Source organism: Hydra viridissima, unplaced genomic scaffold (assembly GCF_058129835.1).
Source record: "Hydra viridissima isolate aposymbiotic clone 2 unplaced genomic scaffold, HvirCarnegie_v1 scaffold_13, whole genome shotgun sequence".
NCBI lineage: Eukaryota > Metazoa > Cnidaria > Hydrozoa > Anthoathecata > Hydridae > Hydra > Hydra viridissima.
The window spans coordinates 5,535,834-5,562,593 of NW_028324312.1; the positions used below are offsets into that span (position 1 = coordinate 5,535,834).

The 26,760-nt window shown below is 28.1% G+C and overlaps 2 protein-coding genes across 3 annotated transcripts in view; one reads left to right on the forward strand and one right to left on the reverse strand.

The window, feature by feature from the left end:
- Positions 1-2,455, reverse strand: part of LOC145194685 (uncharacterized) — a 28,406-nt gene extending 25,951 nt beyond the window's left edge. For both annotated transcript variants that reach the window (XM_090070326.1, XM_090070327.1), the window contains exons 1-3: positions 2,002-2,455; positions 1,588-1,735; positions 794-857 (exon numbers count right to left, since the gene is read on the reverse strand). In XM_090070326.1, the coding sequence (XP_089926452.1) occupies positions 794-857; positions 1,588-1,735; positions 2,002-2,187 (398 nt within the window). In that variant the 5' untranslated portion in view covers positions 2,188-2,455. The remainder of the gene's footprint in view (positions 1-793; positions 858-1,587; positions 1,736-2,001) is intronic.
- An 8,403-nt stretch (positions 2,456-10,858) lies between these two features.
- Positions 10,859-25,555, forward strand: LOC145195151 (uncharacterized). The gene is made up of 26 exons (XM_090070420.1): positions 10,859-11,039; positions 12,401-12,488; positions 12,816-14,065; positions 14,152-14,315; positions 14,420-14,501; positions 17,244-17,293; positions 18,777-18,866; positions 18,964-19,112; positions 19,292-19,346; positions 19,659-19,760; positions 19,916-19,991; positions 20,091-20,141; positions 21,502-21,560; positions 21,739-21,810; positions 21,931-21,999; positions 22,109-22,192; positions 22,293-22,372; positions 22,539-22,569; positions 22,699-22,767; positions 22,875-23,003; positions 23,072-23,171; positions 23,425-23,543; positions 23,794-23,919; positions 24,051-24,110; positions 24,221-24,312; positions 24,730-25,555. The coding sequence occupies exons 1-26, from the start codon at positions 11,018-11,020 to the stop codon at positions 24,773-24,775; spliced, it is 3,315 nt and encodes a 1,104-aa protein (XP_089926546.1). The 5' UTR covers positions 10,859-11,017; the 3' UTR covers positions 24,776-25,555.
- The last annotated feature ends 1,205 nt before the right edge of the window (positions 25,556-26,760 follow it).

Below are 26,760 nucleotides of genomic sequence, written 5' to 3' on the forward strand. Positions count from 1 at the left end.
AATATATTCTAGTTATATTTTATTATGTCTTAGATATTATAATCGTATTATATTATACACATTTGTTATTTTAATACTCTATAAATCTATTTAAAAATCATTTAGATTTGCAATTTAGGACTTTTTTTATATTTTAACAAGTAAAAACTAAAATATTTTTTGAAGAAATATATAATAATTTTAAAATATTCCCCAAAAATATTTTTAAAAATTTTTGGAGGGGGAAAATTTGCCCAAATACCCTAAAAAGTTGATTTTTTTGTTAGGATGTACGCCAAACAATTTGTTCTCTTCATAGATCAGTCAGTTTACCATTCCTTAATATCATGAAACTAAAATTTTTGAAGTAATCAAATTTTCAACCTAAACCTACTACATTTGATTAGTGCACGAGTGGATACATGAACTCTAAAACCTATGTGAATGAATGTTTTAAAAAGCAACTTATGCCTGTGCTCCAAAAACATAACAATCTGCCTGTCTTCTGTCTTGATTTTGCATTGTGCCATTACTCAAGAAGTGTAATTGGTCTTAGCAAGAGTGATGCAACAAAAACCTGGAAATCTTTCTGATTCACAATGTGATCAATTTTCTTTGAGATTTTCTACCTTTTGATTATATCCATTTGAAACTGAAAAGGAAATCTTCTAAAAAGTGCTGTAATTTCCATGGACCTAGTTCATTTTTTCATAAATAATTCATAATTTATGCAAACTTACAAATATTTTTAACTTACTGTACTAAATTGTCTACGATCATAGATTAATTACTTAGAGTAGCCTTCAATACATACCCAAGTGCTTCTGTACCGTCTTCATGGAAAAGTGTGACCAAACCTATTACACAGCCATGTGTTACTAGATGTAAAAAATAAATACAGTTTATTATTAATCTAGAATTATTGAATAGTAACCAAATGAGTTGAAAGGTTGTTTTTATAAACTTATGATGCATCCCTAAGAACTCAGACTTTTTAACTCTAAGGCATTGAAAAATAATCTAAGAACATTGTAAAAGAGTTCAAAAACTATATATAGGTGATATGTAACTATGTAAGGTTTAACTTGCTTTCGCTTTTTTTTTTTTTTTTTTTTTTGCAATCATGGTTAAACCCAAAGTAAGTAAAAGTCAAAACAGATAAACAGGGAGGCATTGATGGCATTTTTTTAATGATAATTTTTAAAAACTGCTAAAAGTAATTTATTTGAAATTTAAAATTTTAAATGCATCAGTTTTAGCAGTTTTGGAGATAAAAAAAAAAACTGATAATAATTTTCAAAATCTTCATAAAACAAGATTAATGAGGTTTATGAAACTTTATATATGAGCTGACTAAGTAATTTAAATGGATCTTGATGTTTTTATCAACCATCTGTAGGATAGAATTTTTGAAAAATGAACTAATTTTAACAACTACAAAAATATACTATATTTACAATAGCTGATATTAGAAAAAATTATTTAAACTCCACTTTAAATCTTTTTTTGGATATAACAAACAGTTTCCTATTCATACACACAGACATAGATATGCACAAAGACTATGCACATACACACACAAATTACAAAAGGGTTATAGAAGGTTACCATTTTTAGAGTTTTCTACAACTTCAACACCAAATTGCAGAATATCATTTGATTTTATTTCATATGGCTCACTTTCCTCAGACCCACGACTTAAACGAACTGTGTTAACATAAGTCCCATTGCTACTCTTTGTGTCTTGCAGCATAAACTAAACAACAGTGTGTGGATGTGTTTGTGTGTGTGTGTGTGTGTGTGTATATATATATATATATATATATATATATATATATATATATATATATATATATATATATATATATATATATATATATATATATATATATATATATATAGTAAATGTACAAATTATGTTGCTAATTATATATGTAAGCATCATAATTCAAATGAAAAGTAAACGTACAAATTATGTTGCTAATTATATATGGTAAGCATCATAATTCAAATGAAACAGACCTTTCCATTTTCATACCACATAATGGCATGGTTTCTGGATAAAACTTTACAATCAAATACAGCATTGTTAGGAGAGGGTTTTGTTTTTGCAACTGCTCTGCCAATTTTGACAACTTCCTTGAGAGATATATGACGGTCTTGAAAAGGGTGGGAATTTGGTCTAGCTGATAGCAATGCAAATGCCATTTAACTGAAAATATTCCATCTGTTTTCGACCTTTAAAACGCCACCAACTTTAAAGTAAGCAGTAACTGAAAGAAGTCTTGTTTTATAACTTCTATAAAAGAAAATTATTTGTGTTAAAGTATAGATGAACTATTGTTTGAAGTATACGAAAAAGATCACTTGTGTACAATGCGAACGCGGGAAGGATGAGATGTTATTCAGAAGGCATTCATTAGAAATATCTATTTTTTTGGATCAGTAATCTTGGGTTCGTATTTTTTGGCGTTTTAAAAATAGAACAGAAATCAAATTTATGTTCTGTTATTATAAATATTTCAAAGAGCTTTTTATTTTGCTTTGATTGCAAGAAAAAAGGTTCTCAATTCTTGTAAAAATCATCTTTAACTATAAAGACTTAAACGCACGAGATAAGCTTATGTGAGAGTACTCGCAGTCTACTAGCTTACTTTGCTAATTTCTATGTTAATATCTTTAATTTGATTCAGCACCTTATATCAATTTTAATACGCATGCGTTGAATAGGTGTAGGAGATTAAGGATCATTTGAACAGTGTTGCTTACTGGATAGCTGAATATGTAGCACATTTTGTTTAATATTATTGAATAACAGCCTTTAAAGCGCTATTTAATCTCATTATAGAATAAGTATAAGGAGCAATAAATAATTTTTGAGGTTCATTTTTGTAACTTTGAAGTTTTATTTAGGGAAATTGGTAGAATATATTTATTCATAGTATTGTCCATTCGTTAGCTACGACTTTTCTTCATCTTACAAACAGCACACGGATTCCGCGTTGAAAAAAATTCTTGTCTATAGAGGCAATCCAAGAATTGACCCTTTTATTAGTTTCTTCATAATTAGTGAAGAGCTGCTCGTCAGGCCATGAGTCATCGACCGGAACAAGTAGAAAAAATATTTGGAAAGAGAAATAATCGGAAGAAGAAATATTTTCGAATTAAAACAAAAAAGCAGCGCTTCCCGCAAATAATGTTATATTAGCACAAAGGAAATGGTGACACTTCACAATGAATTTAGTTATAAGATAGACCAGAGAGAATTAATGCTAGTTATGCCATTTCTTAAAAACCCTCTAAACTTGTTTGTCGCTAAATATAACCAAAATGCTTACTATTACTCTTTAAAACGAAAACATCCATCGATTAAAAGCTCGCAGGCGGTGAAAATGTGTTTTGCGGTGTTTGTTTTTTTTGTTGAATTGGTTTTTTCGACTCGTATAAATGTTTCAAAATCCGGTACCTTGATGGGAATATATCTCCCGAATCCGATGGATTCTCAACTTTTCTGGATGCTTGGTATATAAAACTGTGTGATACTTCTCATCTTTCAGTCATTTGACAACCATTTGTGTTTTGCGGTTAAACACTTCGAAATTCGAACTTATTTTCTTTTTACTGAAAATAAGTCTTGATCAGTCAAACCAGATGAATGCTCCTCGAACCAAATTACCTAACAAATCTGAAAATATTTAAAAAATTAAATTTCTTTTAAATTATGATTTATTTAAGCTAACGTTATAATGACAATGGAAACAAAATTTTCGACGTATGGTGAAGAACATTTTAAATCATACAGTTAAATTTTGGTTAATGGCTTTAAAAATGCAAATATAAAACATCATTTACGAATACCGCATTTTTATTATTTAAAAAATAACTAAAATTTTACACAGATTTGTACAGATATGTAACATTTTTGTTACTTCTCGTTCCAACCTTCTTTTTTATGCTCAACCTTAGGGAGACAAAACTTTTGAAGAACTCTGTGTAGATACTTACCCAGCAAGCACACAACTTTGAAACAATGTTAAAACAACGTTGAAACAACGTTAATCAACTTTATTTCAACGTTGTGTCAACGTTGTTTCAACGTTGTTTCAACGTTGTGTGCTTGCTGGGTACAGTTTTTAATTACCCAATACAGTGTATTAAGATAATAATTAAGTAATAGTTCAAACGTATAATAAGCATTGTCAAGTGTTTTTACTAATTAAAGTTGTTTTCTGTTACTTTCATACAGTTGTTGCAGAAAGGTTGCATGAAGTATTAGCTGAGCTATGTAATTACTCGCATCTCGGAATTTTCTTCTATATTTTTTATATATTTGTATAAAATATGTGTATTTTTTCTGCTATAATCTAAAATATTGAAAAAAAAAAATTCTTTCCAAATTTCCAAAAAGCAAAAGTAATAACAAAAAAGTTTATATGTTAAAATTTGGAGGTTTTGCAACAGAATTCGCAAACAAAAAGTCAATATCAGGTCATGTTTGAGACAAGGTTGTTTTATGCAATTTTAGCTTCGAGATCAAAACACCAAAAAATTATGTAACAATTAATAGCTAAAACGTTGGCGTTGTTCCCAATGAAAAAATGTGAAAAAATACAAAAAGTAAATTCCAAAAACAGTCAGCAAAAGCATCATCATCATAATCCAGACAATCATTAAAGATTTAAAGCAAATGGAAATGTGCTTAACAAAGCACTTAGAGGTTGAAACAAGGCTTTTGGTGACCAAAATTCCGCCATTATTGTTAAAAAAGTGCTGTTCTTCAAATAATATCTTCTATTGATTTAACGGAATACATGGCAACATCCAATGGAAAGACTATATGCGTTGAAGCCATTCGAAGAAGAAATGAAAAAATTCACAAGAGTAGCCAAAAGAAAACTTATGATACAGGAAATTTAAAAAAAATGACTTGAATTTGCAACACAATCAATTTGAGTTAAAAAAATCTTGTTTACTCATGAAAGTAAATACAATATGTTTTGAATGTTTCGGAAAGGTTTTAGTGAAAGAAAAAAAAAAAGAAAAAACTTGGTTTCCATATTCATGGAGATGCCAATGTGATGGCTTGGGGATCAATGGCAACAATTGGGGTTGGCGATAGGTATTCATTAAAATTATTCTGCAGACTATATGTCACAAACCAAAACAACTTTTTTCACTTCTAAAACTACTAGACATAACTTATGTCTAGTAAATATTCAACTTTATATATAAATATATAACATAAATATTCAACTTTAGCTTATGTCATAAACTAAAGTTGAATATTTATGAGGAGAAAGTAAACAAAAGACTAAAAACACAAAAATTCCAACATAGAATTTTTAAATGTAGCACAAGCGTCAACATAGTCGGAAGTTGCTTTAGATACAACCAAAAATATTTGTGATGTTAATATCCTGGAGATTCTGGGCATTGTTGAAGCAAAAGGAGCGATAACATCTTTATAATTTGATTTACAATTAAATCTAACACCTGTTCCATAAAATTTGAGACTGTCTTTAAACTTGAATAAAAACTTAAATAAACACGATAAAAAAATTTTTTTTGGTATGTTCTTAGAATTAAATATGCAGAATAGGAAAATAAAAATAAATTCATCACAAGACTCCATATCTTCGAATTTGATCAAATCTGGTATTGGTACCTTGTACCAGCTTTTGTACAGCATTTAGGTCAAGTCTACTGGCACAACGAAACCGACGCTCAAGGTTTGATATATTATTTTTAGACCATCCATTCTTGTACACATCCCGCTTAAGCATTGCCCAAAAATCCTCTGTAGCACAAGCTTCTGGTAAGTTTGCTGGATTGTCCTTTTTTTTGAACAAATGGTATCTTCTGGGTTTTTAACCATTTTGTTACTGAATAGTGCATAGTGAGATGTTGCTAAATCGGGCAAAAAAATATACTTGGTGTCTCGATAATATTTATTAATAAAAGGTTGCAAGCGCTTTTGTAAACACTCTTTTAAATAGATCTCTTGGTTTACCGCTTGGCCAGAAGGAACAATGTAAATAGATGTGACCCCTCGAGGGGAGATTTTTTCAAATTTTGCAACATTATAATAATTTTGCAACATCATAATACTTAACAATGTCTGGTGTCAATTTTTGATTATTTGAATAGTCTGTATTATTACCAGCCAGTGTGCTATTCGACAAAGTAAAGTATGACTCATCGTCAATAATATTTTCATGGTTGCGATATTTTGAATAACGTCGACCACATTTTTGGTGACCCCAAAGCCTCTGTTTAGGAGTCTGCTTGGTCTTTTTTTCTTTTATAACAAAGAATAGGCTTTTTAAAGCATTTTAAGATTCGTCCGATGGTGCTTTTGCTACAACCAAGTCTTCTAAAAGCCTTTGAAAGTGACACACCTCTTCGATTGTTAAACATTTTCCTTAATTTGATGCGGTTGTTTTGTGTATTCAGAGTAGGCCTTCTTCCACTTCCAGCTTTGTGACCCAATGGTTTATTTTTATCGTAACTGTTTATATATCTATAAATTGTAGCTTTTGAGTAGCCCTCCATCTTGAAATGGTTCCAAACAACGTGTTTTCCATCTTCATATTTTTTTTTTTAAAAATTATACACACAACTTTTTAGGGCTTGTTGATTTGGCATTTTAAATTGTTATCTAAACAAAAAATAATAAGAGAATTTATATTCTAATTGAAAGAGGAAAGATAGAGTTTTCATTTGATACCAAATACTAATTATTTTATCAAGCTTACTAAATAAATATCGCTAATTCAAATTAGTCTCAAATTTTATGGAACAGGTGTTATAAATCAAGTAACTTTTCTTTTGATTATAAAATTGATGTAGACTTTGAGAAGAGGATTTCAAATAAAAATTATTTTCAGTTTTTAATTTCGTCACCATTTTTGAAAAGTTACCCGACAGATGTCATATCTATAAAAAGGTAGGCATTTCTGCCTACCTTTTTATAGATATGACATCTGTCGGGTAACTTTTGGGACTGGTGCCTAAAATTGATGCCTTTACTCTTTGCAGTGTTCTTTACATAATTTAATGTTTTTGTAATACACCTTTATAAGTCAACTTATTCTTGCTTAAGGAATACTGTAGGGAAGTTGAACTACTTAGTAATATATCAATACTTTTGATTAACTTTTATTTGTAGATTCTTTAGACTGATGATACCACAGATATGTTTTTTTCTTTCTTGTTCAGAGTTTTCAACCATTTGTTTGAATATTATATCTGGTTTCTTGGTTTTTCCCTTTTCTTGGTTAGGAATCATGATAAACGGAAAAGAAAAAATCACCCAATTAAACCGAAAGTTGTTAAAATTGAAGGAAATGGTAATTGCTTATTTCAAGAACTGAAACATGAAGTGGATCTTTTTCTTAATAGATCTTCTCAAGAACTTTACTATATAATATGAAAACTTGCAGATAATTTTGGGCACTGTGGTAGAAATTTATGCTTTTAACTTAAATACACCATTTACTTTTGTACTAAACTTTGAACCTAATTATTTTACTGGAAGTTTTTACAATCTTCTTCTTCAATATTCATAAGGTTTTTGACGTGTTGAAAACCAAATTATGAAGAAATTTATCTAACAACTTCTCTATGCATGAAAAGAAATATATATGTCAAAATGCATGCATTTGCTCTATGAAACTTTGATTCAAATTCGTTTTAAGAAGCATATTTAATACAATTGAATGTAGGCGTTTGGTCTTGTTTGATAACTGCGAGACATTGACAAATCCAGCAACTGGAGAGTGGAGGTCCCCTTCTACGTACGCTTTACTTTACCCTCCGTGTTTTCGTCGACAGGAATATCTACAGTTTGACGATCTCTCGAGAAATTTCTCGACGCGGGCTACTTTCAGCTGCACGAAAACTTTTTTATTATTTTAGTTACAATGTTCTGATCTTTTAACGTAACTGGGATATTTTTCAGTGTGCTAAAAGATATATCGTTATAATGTGTTAATTATACTAAAATTCCTTATATCGAATTGAAATTTTTTGAAAATGTATTTAAAAAATTAATCTCTATAAGTGAAAACATTCTCATTTTGATAGATTTTCGTGAATAATTTAAAACTTTAAAACCGCATTGGTTTTTAAACAGTGTCTCTATCGTTCATTCTAAAAAGGAGAGAAACTCGATCGTCGAAAAAAATTTTTTTTGTGGCTTTTATTTTTTTTTTTTTTTTTTTTTTTTAAGTAACAACAAAAAACGGCTACGAAAAAAGTGAAAGAATTTTTCCATCAAAAATCCTTGAACACATTGTTTAGCTGAGCGTGATGGAAAAAAACGTTTGAAAAGTTTTTGGTGAAGCAAATTATTTCATTAAATCAAATTAAATATTTCAAAATAATACTTTTCTTTTACTGGTTGTGCTGATTGATTCTTAAGATTTGCAATTAAGAAGATATACGTATAATAATACAATCAGCATTTATGAGTGACTCCATATTCGAGGCTTTAGTCAATGAGTTGGAAGAGCAGATAAAAAGCCTAGAAAAAAGACTTCAAGAAGAAAAACGTGAAAGAGACGAAAAATCTGGACGCCCTGATTACAGCTGGTTGAAAGAAAATAAAGAAGTGTTTACTATTCCAAAACCAGTAGAAGTAGAAATATATGAGTATTCGAGAATTCTATCAGTTGATAGTGTATGTAAAATCATAAGAGAGCTTCGAGACCTTGTCGTTAACCAAAATTCTAAAGCTGACTTATTAAAATGTTTTATGTCTTTACTTGAAACTTATGCAACTTCGAAACATTTGTTTCAAAACGTTTGCATTGATATTAATGGCTCTTACTTTAAAAATGATCACTTTTCGAAAGTTAACGAATTACAGAAGCGTTCATCCTCCGAACCATCTATGAGAGGTGTAATTAAAAAGACTGGAAAGATTCATCCCTTTGAATCCACTTTATAATCATTTTGAACTTTTATGAATGCATGTTAATGATTATCTTACATTCTTGCCATTTATATTTACAACAAGCTACGTTTTGCATTTAAACGCTTAACCTTTTCAGAACATGCGAGTATAATATTTTAAGGCTGATTTGATATATCAAATTATATCCGATTGTAATTTTCTGATTGAATTAAGAGACTACATAATTACGCATCTCTGTGTTTAATATTGCAAATTTCAGTCAAACATGTATATATATTTAACATAAACAACTTAACATAAATTTCCCAGCATGTAAGTAATTTGTAACCAGGTACATGTTAGGTATTGACCTTTTTATTAGACATTAATCGTGTCGTAATCGTGTCGTAACCGATTTTAAAACATTTATTCAGGGTAATCTTCTCCCTCCTTTTATTTAAGCAAACATTTTTTTAATGAAACATTTTTACAATAGGGAAGTTCATATTTGGAAGTTTCAAAAATGAATGTAAAGTTTAATTAAAAGCAGCATAAAACAAACAACTAAAATGAACAAATAGAACAGATAAAATTTTTTTTTTATCTGTCCATTTTCACTTTAGTTTCTTAATAGTTTTGAAAAAAATCCTTAAAAATTTTGAAAAAAAAAAAAGGAATAATTTTTATTGGATAAATATAATTTTGCATCATCTGCAAATGGGGATTTATTTAAATCATGAATAGTAATGACTCGAAGATCAAGCTTCTCAAGTCATTTTTTTTATAGAAATGTAAAACCTTGCAGTTACCTTCTAAAAATACTTCCAATGAAATATCAGTTTCTAATCTAAGAGCAATTCCAATGAAATATCAGTTTCTAATCTGTAAAGAGACGTTTAAGTGAATTTAATTATAAAATATGAAAACTAAATTAATAACAAATATTGATGAGAGTTTTGAAATTTGTAAATATCTTCTTTTCGGTGTTAATTTGTAAGTAAATGTCTCTTCTTCTCAGTGTTAATTTATGAGAGTCTTAAAAAAATGAAGTAAAAAAATAAGCCCTAATTAGATTGACACTATTTTAAAACTAAGATCTTAAATGTCAGAACTTCTGTTTTTAAATTTCGATTTGTAAGTATCGTTGTTATCCCATTAAATTTGTTAAAGAATAACATAGGTATTATAGTATAGTTATGATAAACAATTATATATATTAAGCATTTCATATTGCACTTCATATTCCCTATTGCCCTTCAAATTTCATATTACCTTAGTAGTTTTTTGTACGTATATATGCTATTAGTGAATATCTTAAGCTTAAAAGCTAAAAGAAATTTTATGACGTGATTGAGTTTTACACTTTAGAATGTAAAAGTCTTTGTTTCTGCTTTCATACCTTTTTTTTTTCTCTCTTTAGTTGGCCTAAATGGTTCGATTTAAGTTTATAGATAAATATCACTTTATAAGTATTAATAATTTTTTTTTTTTTTTTAAATAATATTTCAGTTCGGTATTTGGAAGCTTTTACTGAGGGTGCATAATCTCTATTGATGGCTCTGGGTTAGTGTTATCTAAATTAAAATATCTAATTTCCGTAAAATGTTTCCTGATTAAAAAATGAAGATTTTCACTTATGAGGCAGAATTTAACCAGTATCTAATAATATTTAGACATTTAATTAGTGTTGAGTTCTTGGGTACCCCTAATACTCAACACGTCTAAGATGTTTATTCACTTGCTTAAATACAATTAATTCCATTTGCATACCAGTAAAAATAACCATTGTTATGATGAAAATCTATTTTTTATTTTGCACCGCGTCATTTTACTTTCTCTGGTTTTAATTTTTTTAAAGTTCTATAAGCTGACAATAAAGTTTTTTAATTTTTAAGCTCTCAATCTTTTAAAAGAATTTAAAATTATCTAGTTTTTGAAATTTTTAATTTGCCTGTTTTGGACTTGTCATCCGTGAAGATATCCACTTTTACGCTTTATTATGGTAAGTATTGCCGTCGCTAATTAATAAGTGCAAATCTCTTTTTTTTTTTTTTGCTTTTCATAATTTAAGACAGTCATATATGAAAATACTGAATCTATGGATTTGTGCTATCTACTTGGTTTTAAAGATTGAGTTATAAAATGGATATCGAGATAACATCTGGTAAGTGTTAATGTTTATCTATGATTTAAAACATCAAGCTCACAATAAAAATTGCATGTAGATAATTTGCAACAATATACGCAGCAACCAATAGATGCAGTAATAATAACATTTTTAAACTGTAAAGATTAAAAACTCAACCATACCACTTCTAAAAGTTCAATAAAACCTCTTGGCTCATACTCAAAAGTTAGAGCTGTTTCACATTGCTATTTATCAAAAGTTGTTATAGAATTTATTGCTGAAAAATGTTTATTGTAAGTTAATTTATGATTAAATTTTAAAAAACAACTTTTAAAATTTAAATTTTTTCTTGTCATTATACAATTTTAGTTGTTCTAATAAGTGTTGTTAATTTAAGATTAAAATTTCTATTGCATACTTTTACTATGTATTTTGTAAAAATTGGTAAATTTCTAATTTCTAGATTTTTCGATAAGTTTTTGTCTGTTAAAATATATTGTTAAAATAAGCAAACACTTTATACACTTAAATATATATTATGATTATGTTTAGATTTACAATATACAGAGAAATCAAGTTCTATAAAATTATCATCAGAGAATAAGAAACTATTCATGCTTTAGTAGGATGGGAAATTAATAGCATAAGCTTATCAGTATCAATTATTTATTTATTTGCTATAGTTTTCTTTACTAGTAAAATGTCAAATCTTAATAGAATTAACATGTAAAAGATAAATGGTTTGATCTGAAAAAGTTACAAGACGCTTGAAAAATTAATTATCCTCCTTACCACAAGTCCTATTAAGAATTTTTTTACTCACTTTAAATGCATACCAGAAAAGTAAAAACATCTTAAGTGCTTTGATCCAAACATTATGTAAATTTTCATCTTTAAAAATTTTAAAAGGTTTAGTTGCTCAGCTGTGAGATGGTGTATTAACAATCATTTATAATGCCTAATATTATGTCAAACATAGGTTGCAATGAAAATGCTGAGTTCTTTAAATGTAAAACAAGTTTTTCTACACAAACTATTACTTTGATTCTGTAGCCAGTTCAAGGTTTTTTTAATTTTAATTTTTATGAGTAATCAGTTGTCTATTTTTTTAAAAAACATGTAATTAAAATAAGTGTATTAAAAGTTAAATAATGTTTTTGAATCCTTTTCATGAAACACAGTTTAAGCAAAACATACCAATAAAGATATCATTTAGGATCTTAAAGAAAAAGATTTTATAATCTTGCAGCTTATAAATCTTTTATATAAATGTTATAAAAAATCTTTCACAACACTTTAATAGTATGTTGGTTTTAAATATTTTTAAGAACAAAAAGTAATCTAAAATTTTTCATTTTTTCAGTTCTCTCATGTTTTCTATATATTTTATTCTTCAGATCCAGTTCCTCCTCCTCGAAGAAAGTCAATAAAGTTAAAATGTGAAAACTGCAATCAGGAAATTAGCGTTGCCAAAAATGGTGCAAAGTATGGTTTCTAGCATATTTGTAAAATCATACATAGTTTTAAAGTAGAAGCTCATTATTATGTCATTATCAATTTCAAATAAGAAATATTTTATAAAAATTATACAAAAAGTCTACTGTTTTAACTGATTTTTTTATTTTCATAAGGAACCTTATAATATAAATCAATTTGTCATAAAAGTCATAAAACTAGAGTAGTTATTTATGGTTCTATATTTGTTAAATTATTACTGAATTTATTTTCTCACTTTTGAGTCAATTTAATTCCTTTTCTTTTAAAGAATTTTTTTGAGTGATTTTTTCTTATTTTTCTTCTTCTCTTTTTAAGGTCTGTTACAATAGTTAAATCATCAAGTCCAAATTTATCACAAGTATCTGAAGAGAAATTTAATGAAAATAGTAAGACAACAAGACCAGAACGTCCACCTTTACCCCAGAAATCTATTTCTTTTGATTTATCTCAAGTAAATGATGAAATTTCAAGCGTAAACTCTCTCAAACCTCAAAATTCATACCATCCTCAACCAACAAAAAGATCTGACCTTTTAAAAAGAAGTTTCACAAACATTCTAGAAAAAGATGAAACTGAAGAAAAACCAAAGCCAAAACCAATCCCACGGCCAATGTCTGTCTTTAAACCCATTCCTGCACCCAGAAAATTGTTTCCAGATCAAATAAAAAGTTCAATTCATGATCTACAGACAACCACTTTACAAGAGTATTCCCAACTGTGTGATGAAACTGACTCTAGCAATAATAATGTTGATAAAGGTAATAATGCAAAAAAAAGTATTTTTAAAAAAAAATTAGGTCTTAAAAGTAATGTAAAAGTGTCAGAAAATGAACTTCTTGACATTCATAAAAGTTTAAAGTTAAATGAAAAGTATGTTTTGAAATCTTTTAAAACTAGTTCAAAGTGTTTTAGCCAGTATGATCTTATGCTTATTAATTTTGACAATATTGACAGAAGAAGTAAGAGTTTAGAATGCATTTACCATGAAGCCTCAACTGTTAGTCACAAACCAGTTTATGAAAACTGTAAACTCAGTGAGTTGGCTTTTCCCCAAAGCAAAGCTTTAAAGCAAAAACTAAATAGATATGAAAATGTTGGTATCAATGAAATTAAAAAAACTGATAATCAAGTTGCATCAGAATTTCCATCACAGTTTTGTTCATCAAACAATAATGACGAAAATTCTAGTGAGGATAAATTGTCTTCTTTTGTAAACAAGCAAATGAGGCCAGCTGCTCCTATTCCTTACTTAGGTTTGCGTGAAAATATAAAGCAAGGTTTTCATAAAAATCTCGATAAAACAAGAATTTCTCCTGAAAACTTTAATGTCATCCAATTAACTGAGTATCTATATGACTCACCAAAGGAAAGTCAACCTGAAATTGCAAGAAGTGAAAATATTTATGACTCACCTCGTCTCAATGTTGATCAACATTATAATTCACCTAAATTATATTTAAGCAAAGATGAACATGAGTCTGAGAATATGAACCAAATCAATCAGCATGCCTCAGTTGCTATAGAAAGGAGCAATGAATATGAAGAAATAATCCTAAAAACAAAAGGTTGGTTGGCATATAAATTTAAAATAATTTAGTATGCAAAAAGTATAAATATTTTTATTTATTGATGTTTTTACAAATTCATGCAGATAATGATATACCTAGTGTCTCTATGAATGCTCCGCCACGACCACCACCACCTCGCACTTTACATCTGGACCATAGTTTTCAAGAATCTTCACCAGCTAAACTTTTACCAAAAAAGGCAGAACCTGCTCGCCCACCACCACCAAGATTATCCACAGATATAAAAGTCAGTAAATTTAGTTATTTTCAATTTGGAAAAATTGTCTTCAATATAGTTATGTCTCTTTATTTTTAAGTATGAATGTAACTATCAATATTATTTTCATTAAGAATGAAAATCAAAAGTTGCTCTTAAGTAGTCCAAGCCCTGAAATTGATTCTCCACAGCCAAGTGATAAATCTTTGAAGCTGGGTAGGTCTTCAGCTTTCTACTTTTTAAATAGTTTTTAAATAAAAATGATTGTTTACAAATATGGAAAATTTTATGAGATTTACCACCAGTTTATAATGCATGTTTATGTAAAGCATGAAAAACCAGAGCGATAGTTTAAAAAAAATAATCAGCAATTATTAGTTCCATTGCTGATCATTTCTAACTAGAGAAAACATTGATTGCGCAGATCACAAAAAATTCTTCATTTTTGTCAGAATGTATATGGCTGTCTTTTAACAGAGTCTATCTCTCCAGTATATAGGGTTTTGTAGTTGTGCTTTTGTTCTCTAAAAGAAAATTTCTCTGAAAATCAACACAGATTTTAATTTACTCCCAAGTTTAACTCAAAAATATAGACCTATAACAATCTCAAAAAGAAAACCAAACCCTTATAACAACTAAAAAAGTTGGGTTGCAATACAACACATGGTCATTGCAAAATTAAAGATGGCTGACATTTTCAAACACACACTAGAACATGTCATAGCGAAAAGGTATAAAAAAAAGTCATTTGAGGAGTGATTTTATAGGATTTTTTAAGCAATGTTTAGTTTACATTTTAATGAAAAAACAAGTATTCTTAGTTATTTGAAATTCTGCACTACTTGTGTAAATTTAGATTGGTTTCTTGTCTATTTTTTACCAAGGTCATTAACTGTTTTGCTTCTGTTTTAAAGTAAAATGAACTAAAGTCAAAAATTATAAAAAGGTCAATTTTTAGATAAACATTTTTTTATTCGACTATTTCTGTGGTGTTAGCAGATTTGGCTTTTAACAATTTTATAAATCCAATTCCGTTTTAAAAAAGCCTGGTAGTCTTATTTTACAAAACCCTTTTAGATAAAAGTTCAACTCCCAGGAATACAAACACAAAATCAAACTGTAGAAAGATAATCCATACAAGTTATTGGGTATAGCAACATGTAGGTGCAATATATTTCTATGTACTGGTGATGGTGCACCTGTAAGGAGATTAACTGTTGCTCTGCTGAGAACAATATTGTGTGCTTGTTCCCATGATGTTAAGTCACCACAGATTGATTTAATCTGGCTCGTGTTAAATTTATAAGATCAAAGTCAAACTACCAAATGAATCAAATTAACTAGATAGAAACTGAGACAGGTTAATACTAAGAAAAGAAAAAAAGCTGATCTTGCATTTATAAAAAATTATGTTTAATAAAATGTTGCAATAGAAAATATTGATAATTTATGAACTTGAGATGCAGGATGTGAATCAAGAATCTTCCACTGGCAATACAAAGAATATGAGTGAAGTAATGAAGTGGTTAGAAAAGTATGAACATATGGGTAATGTGATCAGGAACTGTAATCAAATTGAACCACTGATTAAAATTCCTGATTACATTAAGGAGTCTGTCAATTGATACTTCATTGAGTTAGTTGATACTTCATCTTGAGCAAGTTTTATGAACATACAATAATTCATTGATAATACATAAGAGAGAAATAGTACAATATTTGAACTTGATATTAAACCACATGCAAAAGTATAACTGAGCCACAAACTTAACATTCAGACAAGCTTATTTTAAAAAATGGTATTACATTAGATTTTCATTCACACTGTTTGGTGAGCAGCACCCACAAAGTTCTAAATTGGCATGTTCTTTTTAATAAATTTTTGTATGTAAATAAATTTTACTTAACAAAGGCCTAAATAAAATAAGGTGTTATATGTTCATACAAATTAAAGCATGGTAAATCTGTATATTAAAATTAAAACTTAATGTTATCTTAAAAATTTACTATAAACTTGCACCTTGAAGGTAAACACCAAGTTAAATGAAGTTATTTCCAGGTGTTTTCTTTTTTTTGATCACCTAAAATTTGGTGATTCCATTTAGTTAAATTTATTTTAAAAAGATAATTTAATAATTTCAACTGTTACTATTTAATATAATTTGATAAAACCTATCTGATTTTGAGTTAGATAAGTTCTTAAACTTATTAAAATTTTTTTTGATGGCTTTGAAATAAATAAGTTGGTTTAAACATGAACTAATAACTTATTCCAAGTAAAGACTTTTTAGTTATAGTTTAAACAGTCAGTCATACAGTCTAGTATTACAACAAGTCATAAGCAAAAATTTATCTAAAGGAGGTTTTTTGGTGTGTACAGCATGATGGGAACTGCTTTAATCAAACAAAACTGAAAAGTTTTCCTGCTAAAAAATGTCATAAATTGTAATGAAGGTTATAGAAAGATAAATTATTCAAAAATAAAAGAGTTGCTGTCTGTTAAGGACAGTATTGCCTAGTTACTAGCAGCATGTGATAAAAAATAATGTTGATTATGCTTACTATCTTTTCTATAATTGAAGTTGTCCAATAATTAATATTTTCTAAAAATGTTTTTAGACTAAAGTCAATCAAAACTAATGAATAATTTATATTTATAAAAGAATGAAAATTATTGAAGTTCCTAGACAAACTTAAATCAGTGATGCATATTAAATATAATTTGTTGTTAAACTTTACCTTTCACAAGTATATAAATTTTTCATATCTCAGCATTTTCTTGGGTACTCTTTTGATTAGCCCAGAAATTCTATTTAAAACAACTATAGCATTTTAAAAAGGTTCTAAAACTAGATTTGTAACCAGAATTGTAACTATGGTACTAAAAATATTAATTTGACTGAAACTAAGATTATGATTAGTATTAAAAAGTATTTATAACTTTTTTATTATTTTTAGAAGATTCAGATTCATCAGACTCTCAAAGTGATAATGAAGTAAAATATGAGGTGAAATATTTATCATATAGGAATCTCTTAAATTTTTATACAGGGTGCAGCAGCGATTCGTGAACTAATTTTTGGCTAGGCTTTGTGATGTTAATAAAATACTACCGTAATTTGTTTTTATTGATTAATGTTCAATGACTGTCTTAGGTTTTAATAAAGTTGTGAATAAAAAATATTTTAGTTTTACGATGGGAGCCAAAAGCATCGAAGTTTTAAATTTGATTCACACAGGTCTGCCTGAACGTGAAGTGCTTTGTGTTTCTGGAGTATCTAAAACTACATTTTACAAAGTGAAAAAGCGTGGCAGTGCTGAGTGAGCCAAAATGCCAGTAAATAAAAAGTTGATAAAAAGTTCAAAGAAAAGCTTAAAAAGCACGTTGAAAAGAATCCTACTGTATCCATCAGAAAGACAGTAAAATTGTTCAATGTTGATGAGAGTACAGTCAGAAGAACTCTAAAAACACTTGGAAAAGTCAGTGTGGCCCGACCTTTATGTCAACTTTTAACAGAAAGACTAAAAACTTTACGATTGGAACAATCAAAGAAGCCTCTGAGTTAGCTAAAAAGTCATGCTTCGTCAACAGTTAAAGTTTCCCCAGATGAAAAACTTTTTAGTGTTGACTGTGTTATAAATAGGTGTAATGACAGATTCATTGTACAGAAGGGTGACAAAGCACCACCTGTGTGTCACACCAAGCACCCTCAGTCCATCATGATGCTAGGAATCATCGCTTCTAATGGAGAGAAATGCCCACCAATCTACATCAAAGAAAAAGAAAAAGTTACCTCTGATGTGTATATTAACTTACTAAAGGGCTATGTGGTGCCATGGCTGAAGAAGAACCAAAAACAATTACATCTTTCAAAAGGGCAATTCACCTTGTCATGGGTCCAGAATTCTGGCCCAAACACTTTTGGCCACCATCCAGCGCTGACCTATATCCCCTTGACTACAGTGTGTGGAGCATAGTTGAGAGTAAAGGTTACAAAAAGGCCCACTCAAGTGTCAAGTCACTAAAGTCATCAATTACCCGTGCTTAGAACTCAATGTCAAGGGACTATATAATAAGCACCTGCCAGTCCTTTCGTCCTAGGTTTGAGGCAGTGATTAAAAAAAAAGAAAACCTCATTGAATGTTAAGGAGGGAAAAGTATTTATCTTCAACTTTTCTCCTATTAACATACCATGAATAAAATTTTTTAGTGCTTTAAAAATTCATTTTTTAAAAATGTTCTAAAAAGTTCGTGAATCACTGCAGCACCCGGTAATATAGATTTTTAAAAATGTTTTTTGTTGTTTTTCTTTACTATTTCTTAAGTTTTATTTATATTTTTATGTTGATAATCCATTAGTTGTGTGCTTAAAGTGTTTCTTGCAAAAAATATTTTTGTTTTTTGCTAAAATGTTTATTGAAATCTTTGGTGTGTTTTATATTTTATAAAAAAAAATATTACTTTCTTAAAATTTGGTTGATTTTGTATAGAAACCACCCAAAAGAAAACTTTTTTTTATTGCCCAAGAAATTTTAACCACTGAAAGAAGTTTTGTAAATGCGTTAAAGCTTATATGTGAGGTAAAAAATCTCTCCTTTTTAATTTTATTGCAGATGAATTTTTTTTCATTTGTAACAAATATACAAATATAAATATAATGTAACATTTATTTTTCAGGATTTTAGAGAGAAAATAAAAGATGCTATTGCAAAAAATAATAAATTTTTACCTGAAGGATCATATCTTGCAATATTTATGAATGTTGAACAGATTTATGAGCTTGACAAGAAGTTTTTACAAGATCTTGAAGAAAGAATGGAAAAATGGTGGGAACTTTTTAAAGTGCATGTTTGTTTGTTTTTATAAGTGTTTTAATGTAACAATAGTTTTATTTTAACAACATAAATATGAATGATAAATTTGGCTGGAAGGAATTTTCAGTTTATTTTTGTCATACAACTTGTGACATTTTTTCAGTTTCAAAACTTAGAGATTTTATTTTTAGGGATCAACACAATCGCATTGGAGATATTATTCGATCATACAGCTATTTTCTGAAGGTGAGAAAATAAAAGAATTGTTTAAAAATATCTTCAGTAATCAACTTTACATCATTTGATTTATTTTTTTGCATCAAATTGATGCTAAGTGATTAAAAGAGTTACACATTACATTTGCTAATTGTTATGTATTTTGCTAACTGTTACATGTATTTAAAAGTAAATATTCTGAACTTAGTAAATAAATGAAAAAAGAATAATTTTTTTTTTGTAAATGGCCAGAAATATTTTTTGGTGACTGTTATATATATATATATTCAATATAGCAAATTCATGAAAATCAAGATATCACTTTCAGTCATTATTGTTTAGATGTATGTTACGTATATAAAAGGTTATGACAATGCTATGTTGACATTGCATGATTGTTTGTCTACAAATCTAAAGTTTGCCCGTTATGTGACAGAATTTGAGGTGTAACTTTTTTCCAAAACTTTTTTTTTTTTCTTAGTTTTTAGTTTTCAGACAAGTTTTTTTTTTTTTTTATTATCATATAACTGATTTATAAGATCTTTGTATAGTAAAGTATCGTTAAAAATATCTCATTAAAATATAAAAAATAATTTTAGGAAAAAAACATGAACATTTCAAGTTACTTTTTGAGGCCAATTCAAAGAATTCCAAGTTATAGACTTCTCCTGAAAGGTTTTTTTTTTATTATTGAATATCATGAGTACTCTTTTGATTTTAATTTTCTTAATAAGTTTAACTTTTTTAAAAAATTTTGGTGATTTTTCTGTTCAGAGTACCTTAAAAATCTCCCTAAAGATAGTGTGGATTTCAAGGATATAACAGGTATGGTTTTTTTTTCAGGAATAACAGTTTTTATTTTTCTTAATGGTTCTAAGTTGTTGCTAAATTCGAAAATTAGAGAATTGAAACTGCAAAAAAAAATTTTTTAACTTATTTTTGTAAAAATTAGTTATAAATTTTTTTTTATAATTTGTTTTTATAAAAATAAATAAAAAAAAAATTTACAAAAATAAATAACAAAAAACAAAATAAAAATAAATAAAATTACAAAAATAAAACAAAACAAAAATTACAAAAATAGATAACAAAAAACAAAGAACAAAATCATAAAAATAGCTAAACGGATGAAAACATAAAACCTTTTGAATGCATTGTTTTAGTACTTAACATTTATATGCTTCAAATTTAATATTTTCTTTAATCCTTCAGATTTAAAATGAACAGAAATCTTTATTGTAATATTTAAAGAAAAATAGTGTACTATTACAAGATGCTACACACAAAATTAATTTCTTTTCTTTCTGAAATCAGCTTTCAATACTATATTATTAATAAATCATTTTGTCTTTTATTTTATAAGCAAAAACAATACTGAAAACATCAAATTGGTATCTCAATATTTTTAACCAGCTCCTCTTGAACTGTATTGTTTTGAACCTTATTTTTCAAAGGTGTTATATGAAATAAGTCAAAGAAAATATTCCCTAATATAAAAAAAATTTCTGATCTTTGTTGTGCTCTATATGTTTGCAGTTTACAAAAATGTAAAGGAGCCAGTGTCCTCTTGAATCTCATATATTATAACAACCATGTAACTAGTGGAGTTGAACATGTTTTGAACTGTCTTCAGATTTTTTACTCAAGATATTACTGTATCCATACTTTGAAATACATAATCTACATTTCTAAAAAATTTCATCTATGGCATGAAATCAATTTTGATTCGTCAAACATTAAGTTGTTTTGTTGAAATACTGTATTGCTTTACAAAGACTTTTAGCCATGGACCCATACACTGCTCAAGATTTTGGTAAATGATTATGGAGTTGTTGAATTCTTTACCATTTAATATATTCTCTGAAGAAGCTAAAAAAAAGTTGTCAATATTCCATGAATATTTTAACAGAAAATCACCTTTTATGTGATTAGCATTTGCAAATGGCTCTTTAGTCCCACTGTGTTATGTAACAACAGTTGTTTTGAATTTCCATTTATATTAAAAGTTAGATTTTTCACCCTTCTGAGGAGGTTATATCTATATTTCTTCAACTAAAAGTTTCTTACAAAGTATCAAAATGGTTCATTAAACTTTTAGTGAGCTTAACTTTTTTTTTTAAAAGAAAAGAAGTATTTTGTTTAAATGTGAAAGTTTCCATAACTTAAAGTCTTATTTATTTTTTAGATGGTGTAGAAATAGTCTCTGAAGTAGCAAACCACATCAATGAAAGTATGAAGGAGGGGGTAAGTCATTTGTATTTTTAAGTCTGTCTTATTTGATAACTTTTAAAAGCTCTTGTTTGTTTTTGACTTTATTTTCAATCAAAAAATTAAGTTCCACTTATAATTTTGCCACTGTCTACGGAGTCGTTTTTTTGATCTTAAATAGTTCAGAATCTTGACTGAGTTTATTTTATTTTAGGAGAAGTTCCAGGAGGTTTTACGCATTCAATCTATGATTGTTAATCTTAAAGACATTGTTAAACCAGGAAGAGTAAGGTTTTTTGATTGGTTACTTATTAAGTTAATCATATTGTGAAATAATTGTAATAAAATACACAAAAAGTAGTTAAAAAAATTTGAAATATTTTCAAAATAACTTTTACTTATTAAGTTTTTAGTAAAAGAAGGTTCTTTACAAAAGATGAGTAGAAAAGAATTGCAACAGCGAACATTTATTTTAGTGAGTTTAGCTTAATTACTTTAATCACGATTTTGCTAAATATTTATGAATCTTAACTTCATTGAATCTTATCAAGGATATTTTCTTACATTCTTAAATCATTTTATAGTTTACAGACTCTTTGTTCTACTGTTCTTCTGTCAGCCAAACTCTGGTTAAGTTGATTCTTGAGCTTCCTTTAACTGAAATGATTGTAAGTATGATACAATATTTATTGTGATGATCATGATCATCTTCATCATAATATTTGATGATATAATGATAATTGTTGATATGATGTGATGGCATTGTAGGTTCAATATCCTGAATCTCAAGATATGACAAGTGAATTTAGCATTATTAGCAAAAAGCGGTCATTTTATCTTAAAGCAAAGTAAGTTTGACTGTTGTGTAAATGAAGAATCAAGATTTTCTTTTACATAGGTTTTTTGTAATTGTAATTTTTTTATTATTATGAACCAACCTGGATAGTTCAAATTTTTGAACTATTAATCTTCTATTTCTATAGTTATATTAAAAGAATGTTTATGCCTTTTCAGCTCCACAAAAGAACGCGATGATTGGGTTAGCGTGAGTAATTTAATAAAGAATAGCAGCTATATAATGTTAAATTGCTAATGTAGTTAATTTCTAAATTCCTTTTGCAGTTTGAAATTATCATTGTCATTCTCTTAAACAACTTCTATATTTCACAAATAGACCCTGCAAAATGCTATTGAAATAGCAAACAGGAAAATGGGGACATTTACTTTGAAGAAAGATCCTCCAGTAAGTAATAATGTGAATGCTGTCAATTTTTAATTGTTTCTACATTTCACTGCTGAAAGTCATTCTTTGACTATTGAAAGTCATTCTAATTGTGTTAAACTATTCAGATTATGGTTATGGATCTGGGTGATGTTGCTCCACCATGGATACCTGACAGCAGAGTAACAATGTGTCAATCTTGTACACAAGTTTTTAATCTGTATAAGAGGAGACATCACTGCCGGGCTTGTGGAAATGTAAGCAAACATCTTTTCTTTGAAATATTTTTAAAATCTCAGTAAGTATTAATGTTCTTCTGCATCAGGTTGTCTGCAGCGACTGCTCTTCCTACGAAGCTCCTTTAAAGTTTATGGAAAATGAAGCGTTGCGTGTGTGTGAGGCATGCTACTCAAAGCTTCTAGAAAGTTTGTAATTTAAAATTTGATAAGTTAAAATTTTACTTTTTATTGTTGGTATTGAAAAGGTTTTCAATACATATATAGTAATGATAAGAATTACAACAAGAATTTTTTAAATATTTTTTAAAAGGTTTTCAATGTTTTTTTTTTCAATTTTTAAAAGGATTTTTAAAAGGATTTTTAAAGAGTATTTATTTATATAACCTAAAGTTTACTGAAATCAATAAATGATTTTTGTCGGTTTTTCAATTTTTAAAAGGATTCAACGAAATGCACCGTGAAAATAAAAATGAAGAGCTGCGTGCCAAGTTTAAAAAAATGAAAGTGAGGAAGCCTAAAATTGATCGTCGAAAAACGCTTCCTTCAACATTGACTGAGGTATATTGTTTTGTAAAGATTAATCCAGTAAAAAAAAAATTTCTAAAGAGAAATCTTGTATACAATTACAAATAAATGTGATTACAAGTTACAACAAATGCGATTATATATTACAATATGCTATGATTAGCTTTTATTGTTATTTAAAAAAATATTCTTTGCTGCAAAATAGTCTTTTAAGACATTAGATGAATTTAAAACGCGTTTATAGAAGAATACAAAACTATTTTCTTCACCAAAATATATTTAGATAGGAGCACACGAAGAAGGCATTCAGAACAGCGGTTTTTTAAAACTTGTACGCAAGGGACAGAAAGATAAGCGCTGTTGGTTTGTGTTGAAAGATCACGTTCTATATAAGTATAAAGCTTCTTCGGTGAGCTCTTTTAATGGATCACGAATCCAATTTAAAAATATTATTCAATTTGTACAAAGATTTTTTTTTTAAATTATTCTAAACAGGAATTTATTGATGTAAAGTGACACTTATTTCCACATCCAATTTAGGATCCTGCTGCTAAAACTACGACTCCTATTCTAGGTTATGGTGTCGAAGTATTGGGAAATGTAAGCAATTATTCCTTCATGAAAAATTTAGTTTCTCAAAATTAAAATGCAAAAAAGTTAAAATAAGCGTGCAAAAGGGAAAATTTATTTGGTAATCTTTTATTTTTCAGTGGGAGGAAGAAGACTTCTTGTTTGCTTTAACACATGCTGGCCTTAAAACATCTTTGGTGTACAGAGCAGAAAATAGAATGTCTGCTGAAAGGTTCAATTTAACTATTCTACTGTAAATTCTAAATAGCAAGTACTTTCCAGTTATCAGCTTTAGTTGTCATTGATTTTTATTAAATTTTTATTATAAAATCCATGCAACTCTAACTTTGTAAATTTTGTTCTGAGTTTAAAGTAAAATATATTAGGTTTAGAGGATTATATAGTATTGCCTCAAAGTCAATGGAAATTTCCTTTTCTGACATTTCTCCGTTTTGACTTAATATTTTTATGTGAAATATATTACTTCTCACTCAAAAAATACAAATTTCTTCATCAAAATTAACTTATAAAGCTTGACTTTTGGCAATAGATATATGAAAAACCTTATAACGTTCTTTCCCTTGACTTTTGGCAACAGATATATGAAAAATATCGTAGCTTTTATACTATTTAAAGCGTTTTTTTTTAGATGGCTACATTGCTTAACGAAAGCAACGGAGCTCACGAGTTCGTGATAAAGTTTATTTTCTAGTGATAATTGAATTAAAACGGCACCATTTAAACACTCTACCAAAAATGAATTAAGAGGCAGACCTCGAAACAAATCTCGAGAGATTTTAGGTTAAAGTAGATAAAAATTATTTTTTTCTTCCCAAATCTGCCAAATGTTAAAGAAATAAGAGTTTGTGCGTAGATCAGGTACTATATTAAATCTCTTTCATTGTAAATGAAGATTTTAAATTGCAAATTAGGAAGGTCTAGAAGCAACTTGAGTCACTTAAAAAGTTCATCAATCTGGTTTTTTTTTGTTAACAAATATGTTAGATTTATTTTAACTTTCAATTTAACTTAAATTTTGCTACAATTATTTTTTATACATTTTTATTTTTATTTAGATATTTTTTCAAAACATTTGTAATAAGACTTTTTTCTTTTTAACATTTTATATAACGCTCTATTTCTTTCAATTGTGTATATTTCTTTCTCAAAACTATTTTTTGTACATTTTTAATAAAGAGAGTGAATTATATTACTTTCTCTTTAATTAGACAGTTGATGAAGAACTTAATGAACAAAGTTCAGGTTGTTTAGCTGGTCGTTATAGTCAAACAAGGTGCAACTGTATTTATTGTTTTCCTAAAGGAGGAAATCTACTGGCCCTAAAATTCCGTTATTTTGTAATCTAGAAATATAAAAAGAAGCGCATTCGATGGTCTTATTATAAAGTTACTTATGTATATTGCTCATTGTAGGTTCCCTTCTGTTGAGTGAAAAATTTGAAATGCTGTTCTCAATTGTTTTCTCGTGCATAAATTATTTTTATTCATAAATTAGCCTCTTAAATTTTAATAGTCTAATAAATATTTAACATAGATTCAACTTGATCTTTCTTTAAAAAACTTCAAAACGGAAACAGGGTTGAAGCGTTTGTACCCTCTCATATACTTTATTATCAATAAAAACTTTTTGTTGCTCTTTTATTGATATAAAAAAAATCAAAGCATCTCAATTATAGCTATTGAGGGGAGAATACAATTTACATCTCAGAATCCTACTTATACCGAATACATACACAGAACCATAATCTATCAGCATTAAATGGAGAAGTATCACCCTAAAAGATGTATATTGTGTCAATAACTTGTGAACTAAAAGAATATTTAAAAACTTTATAAATATATTCTCAATTATCTCATTAAACAGATATCATCGAAACAAGATTCCCCCTCCCACACCTTGAAAACACGCTAGTTCTCTTCCTTGCATTAATTACATAATCTATAGTGAATATAGTAAAAAGAATTTGGCTCTGTTAGTACAAGTGGCTCGACAAAAGAACGTGGATTTGTCTATATTTTTTTAAACACTCATTGAATAATGTGAATATTTTATATTACTTATATAGTATTTAAAATAACCCTACAAATGGAAGTACCAAAAGAATAGAAGTACCATGAGAAAACATTTACGACGAAATGAGAATGTTGGTACTCTTTCGAATAAGTCGTCGGAAAACGATACGAGTCTCTCAGATAATGACAATTCAAGTTATAGTGATGTTTTCCCACCAAGGCAACGTAGTAGAGCTTATCCTCTGGTGTTTAGCCACAGTGGAAGTGATGGTGGAAACACTTTAAATGCCGAGAAGAATGAAGAAATCATGCATTAATCAGAGGTCGACAAATTAAACCATTTTAAAACTGCTTGAGTGTAAATATATTTCTATCTAATTCCAATAGTCCAAGTGATTATATAAATTTGTGGAACAAATTTGCGACAAAACGTCGTTTTTGGCTCAGCTTCCATACAAAACGTCAAAATTTAAAATCTGCACTTGCTCATAAAAGTTAACTTAATACATATTTAAAAATTGGAAATATGAAAACACAAATTTTGAATGAACAATTAGTCGAGGTCCGATAGTTATGTTTAGCCTTAAAAATTTAACTTTGTCCGATAGCTATTGAATAGCGAAATTTTAATATTGCCGGTCCGATAG

Bases quoted from the DNA above. Each gene is read 5' to 3' on its own strand.
- LOC145195151 (XM_090070420.1), top strand. From the start codon at position 11,018: ATGGATATCGAGATAACATCTG. The intron at 12,489-12,815 runs GTATGGTTTCTA...TCTCTTTTTAAG, and splicing joins GTTGCCAAAAATGGTGCAAA to GTCTGTTACAATAGTTAAAT. The intron at 24,111-24,220 runs GTAAGCAATTAT...TTTATTTTTCAG, and splicing joins GTGTCGAAGTATTGGGAAAT to TGGGAGGAAGAAGACTTCTT.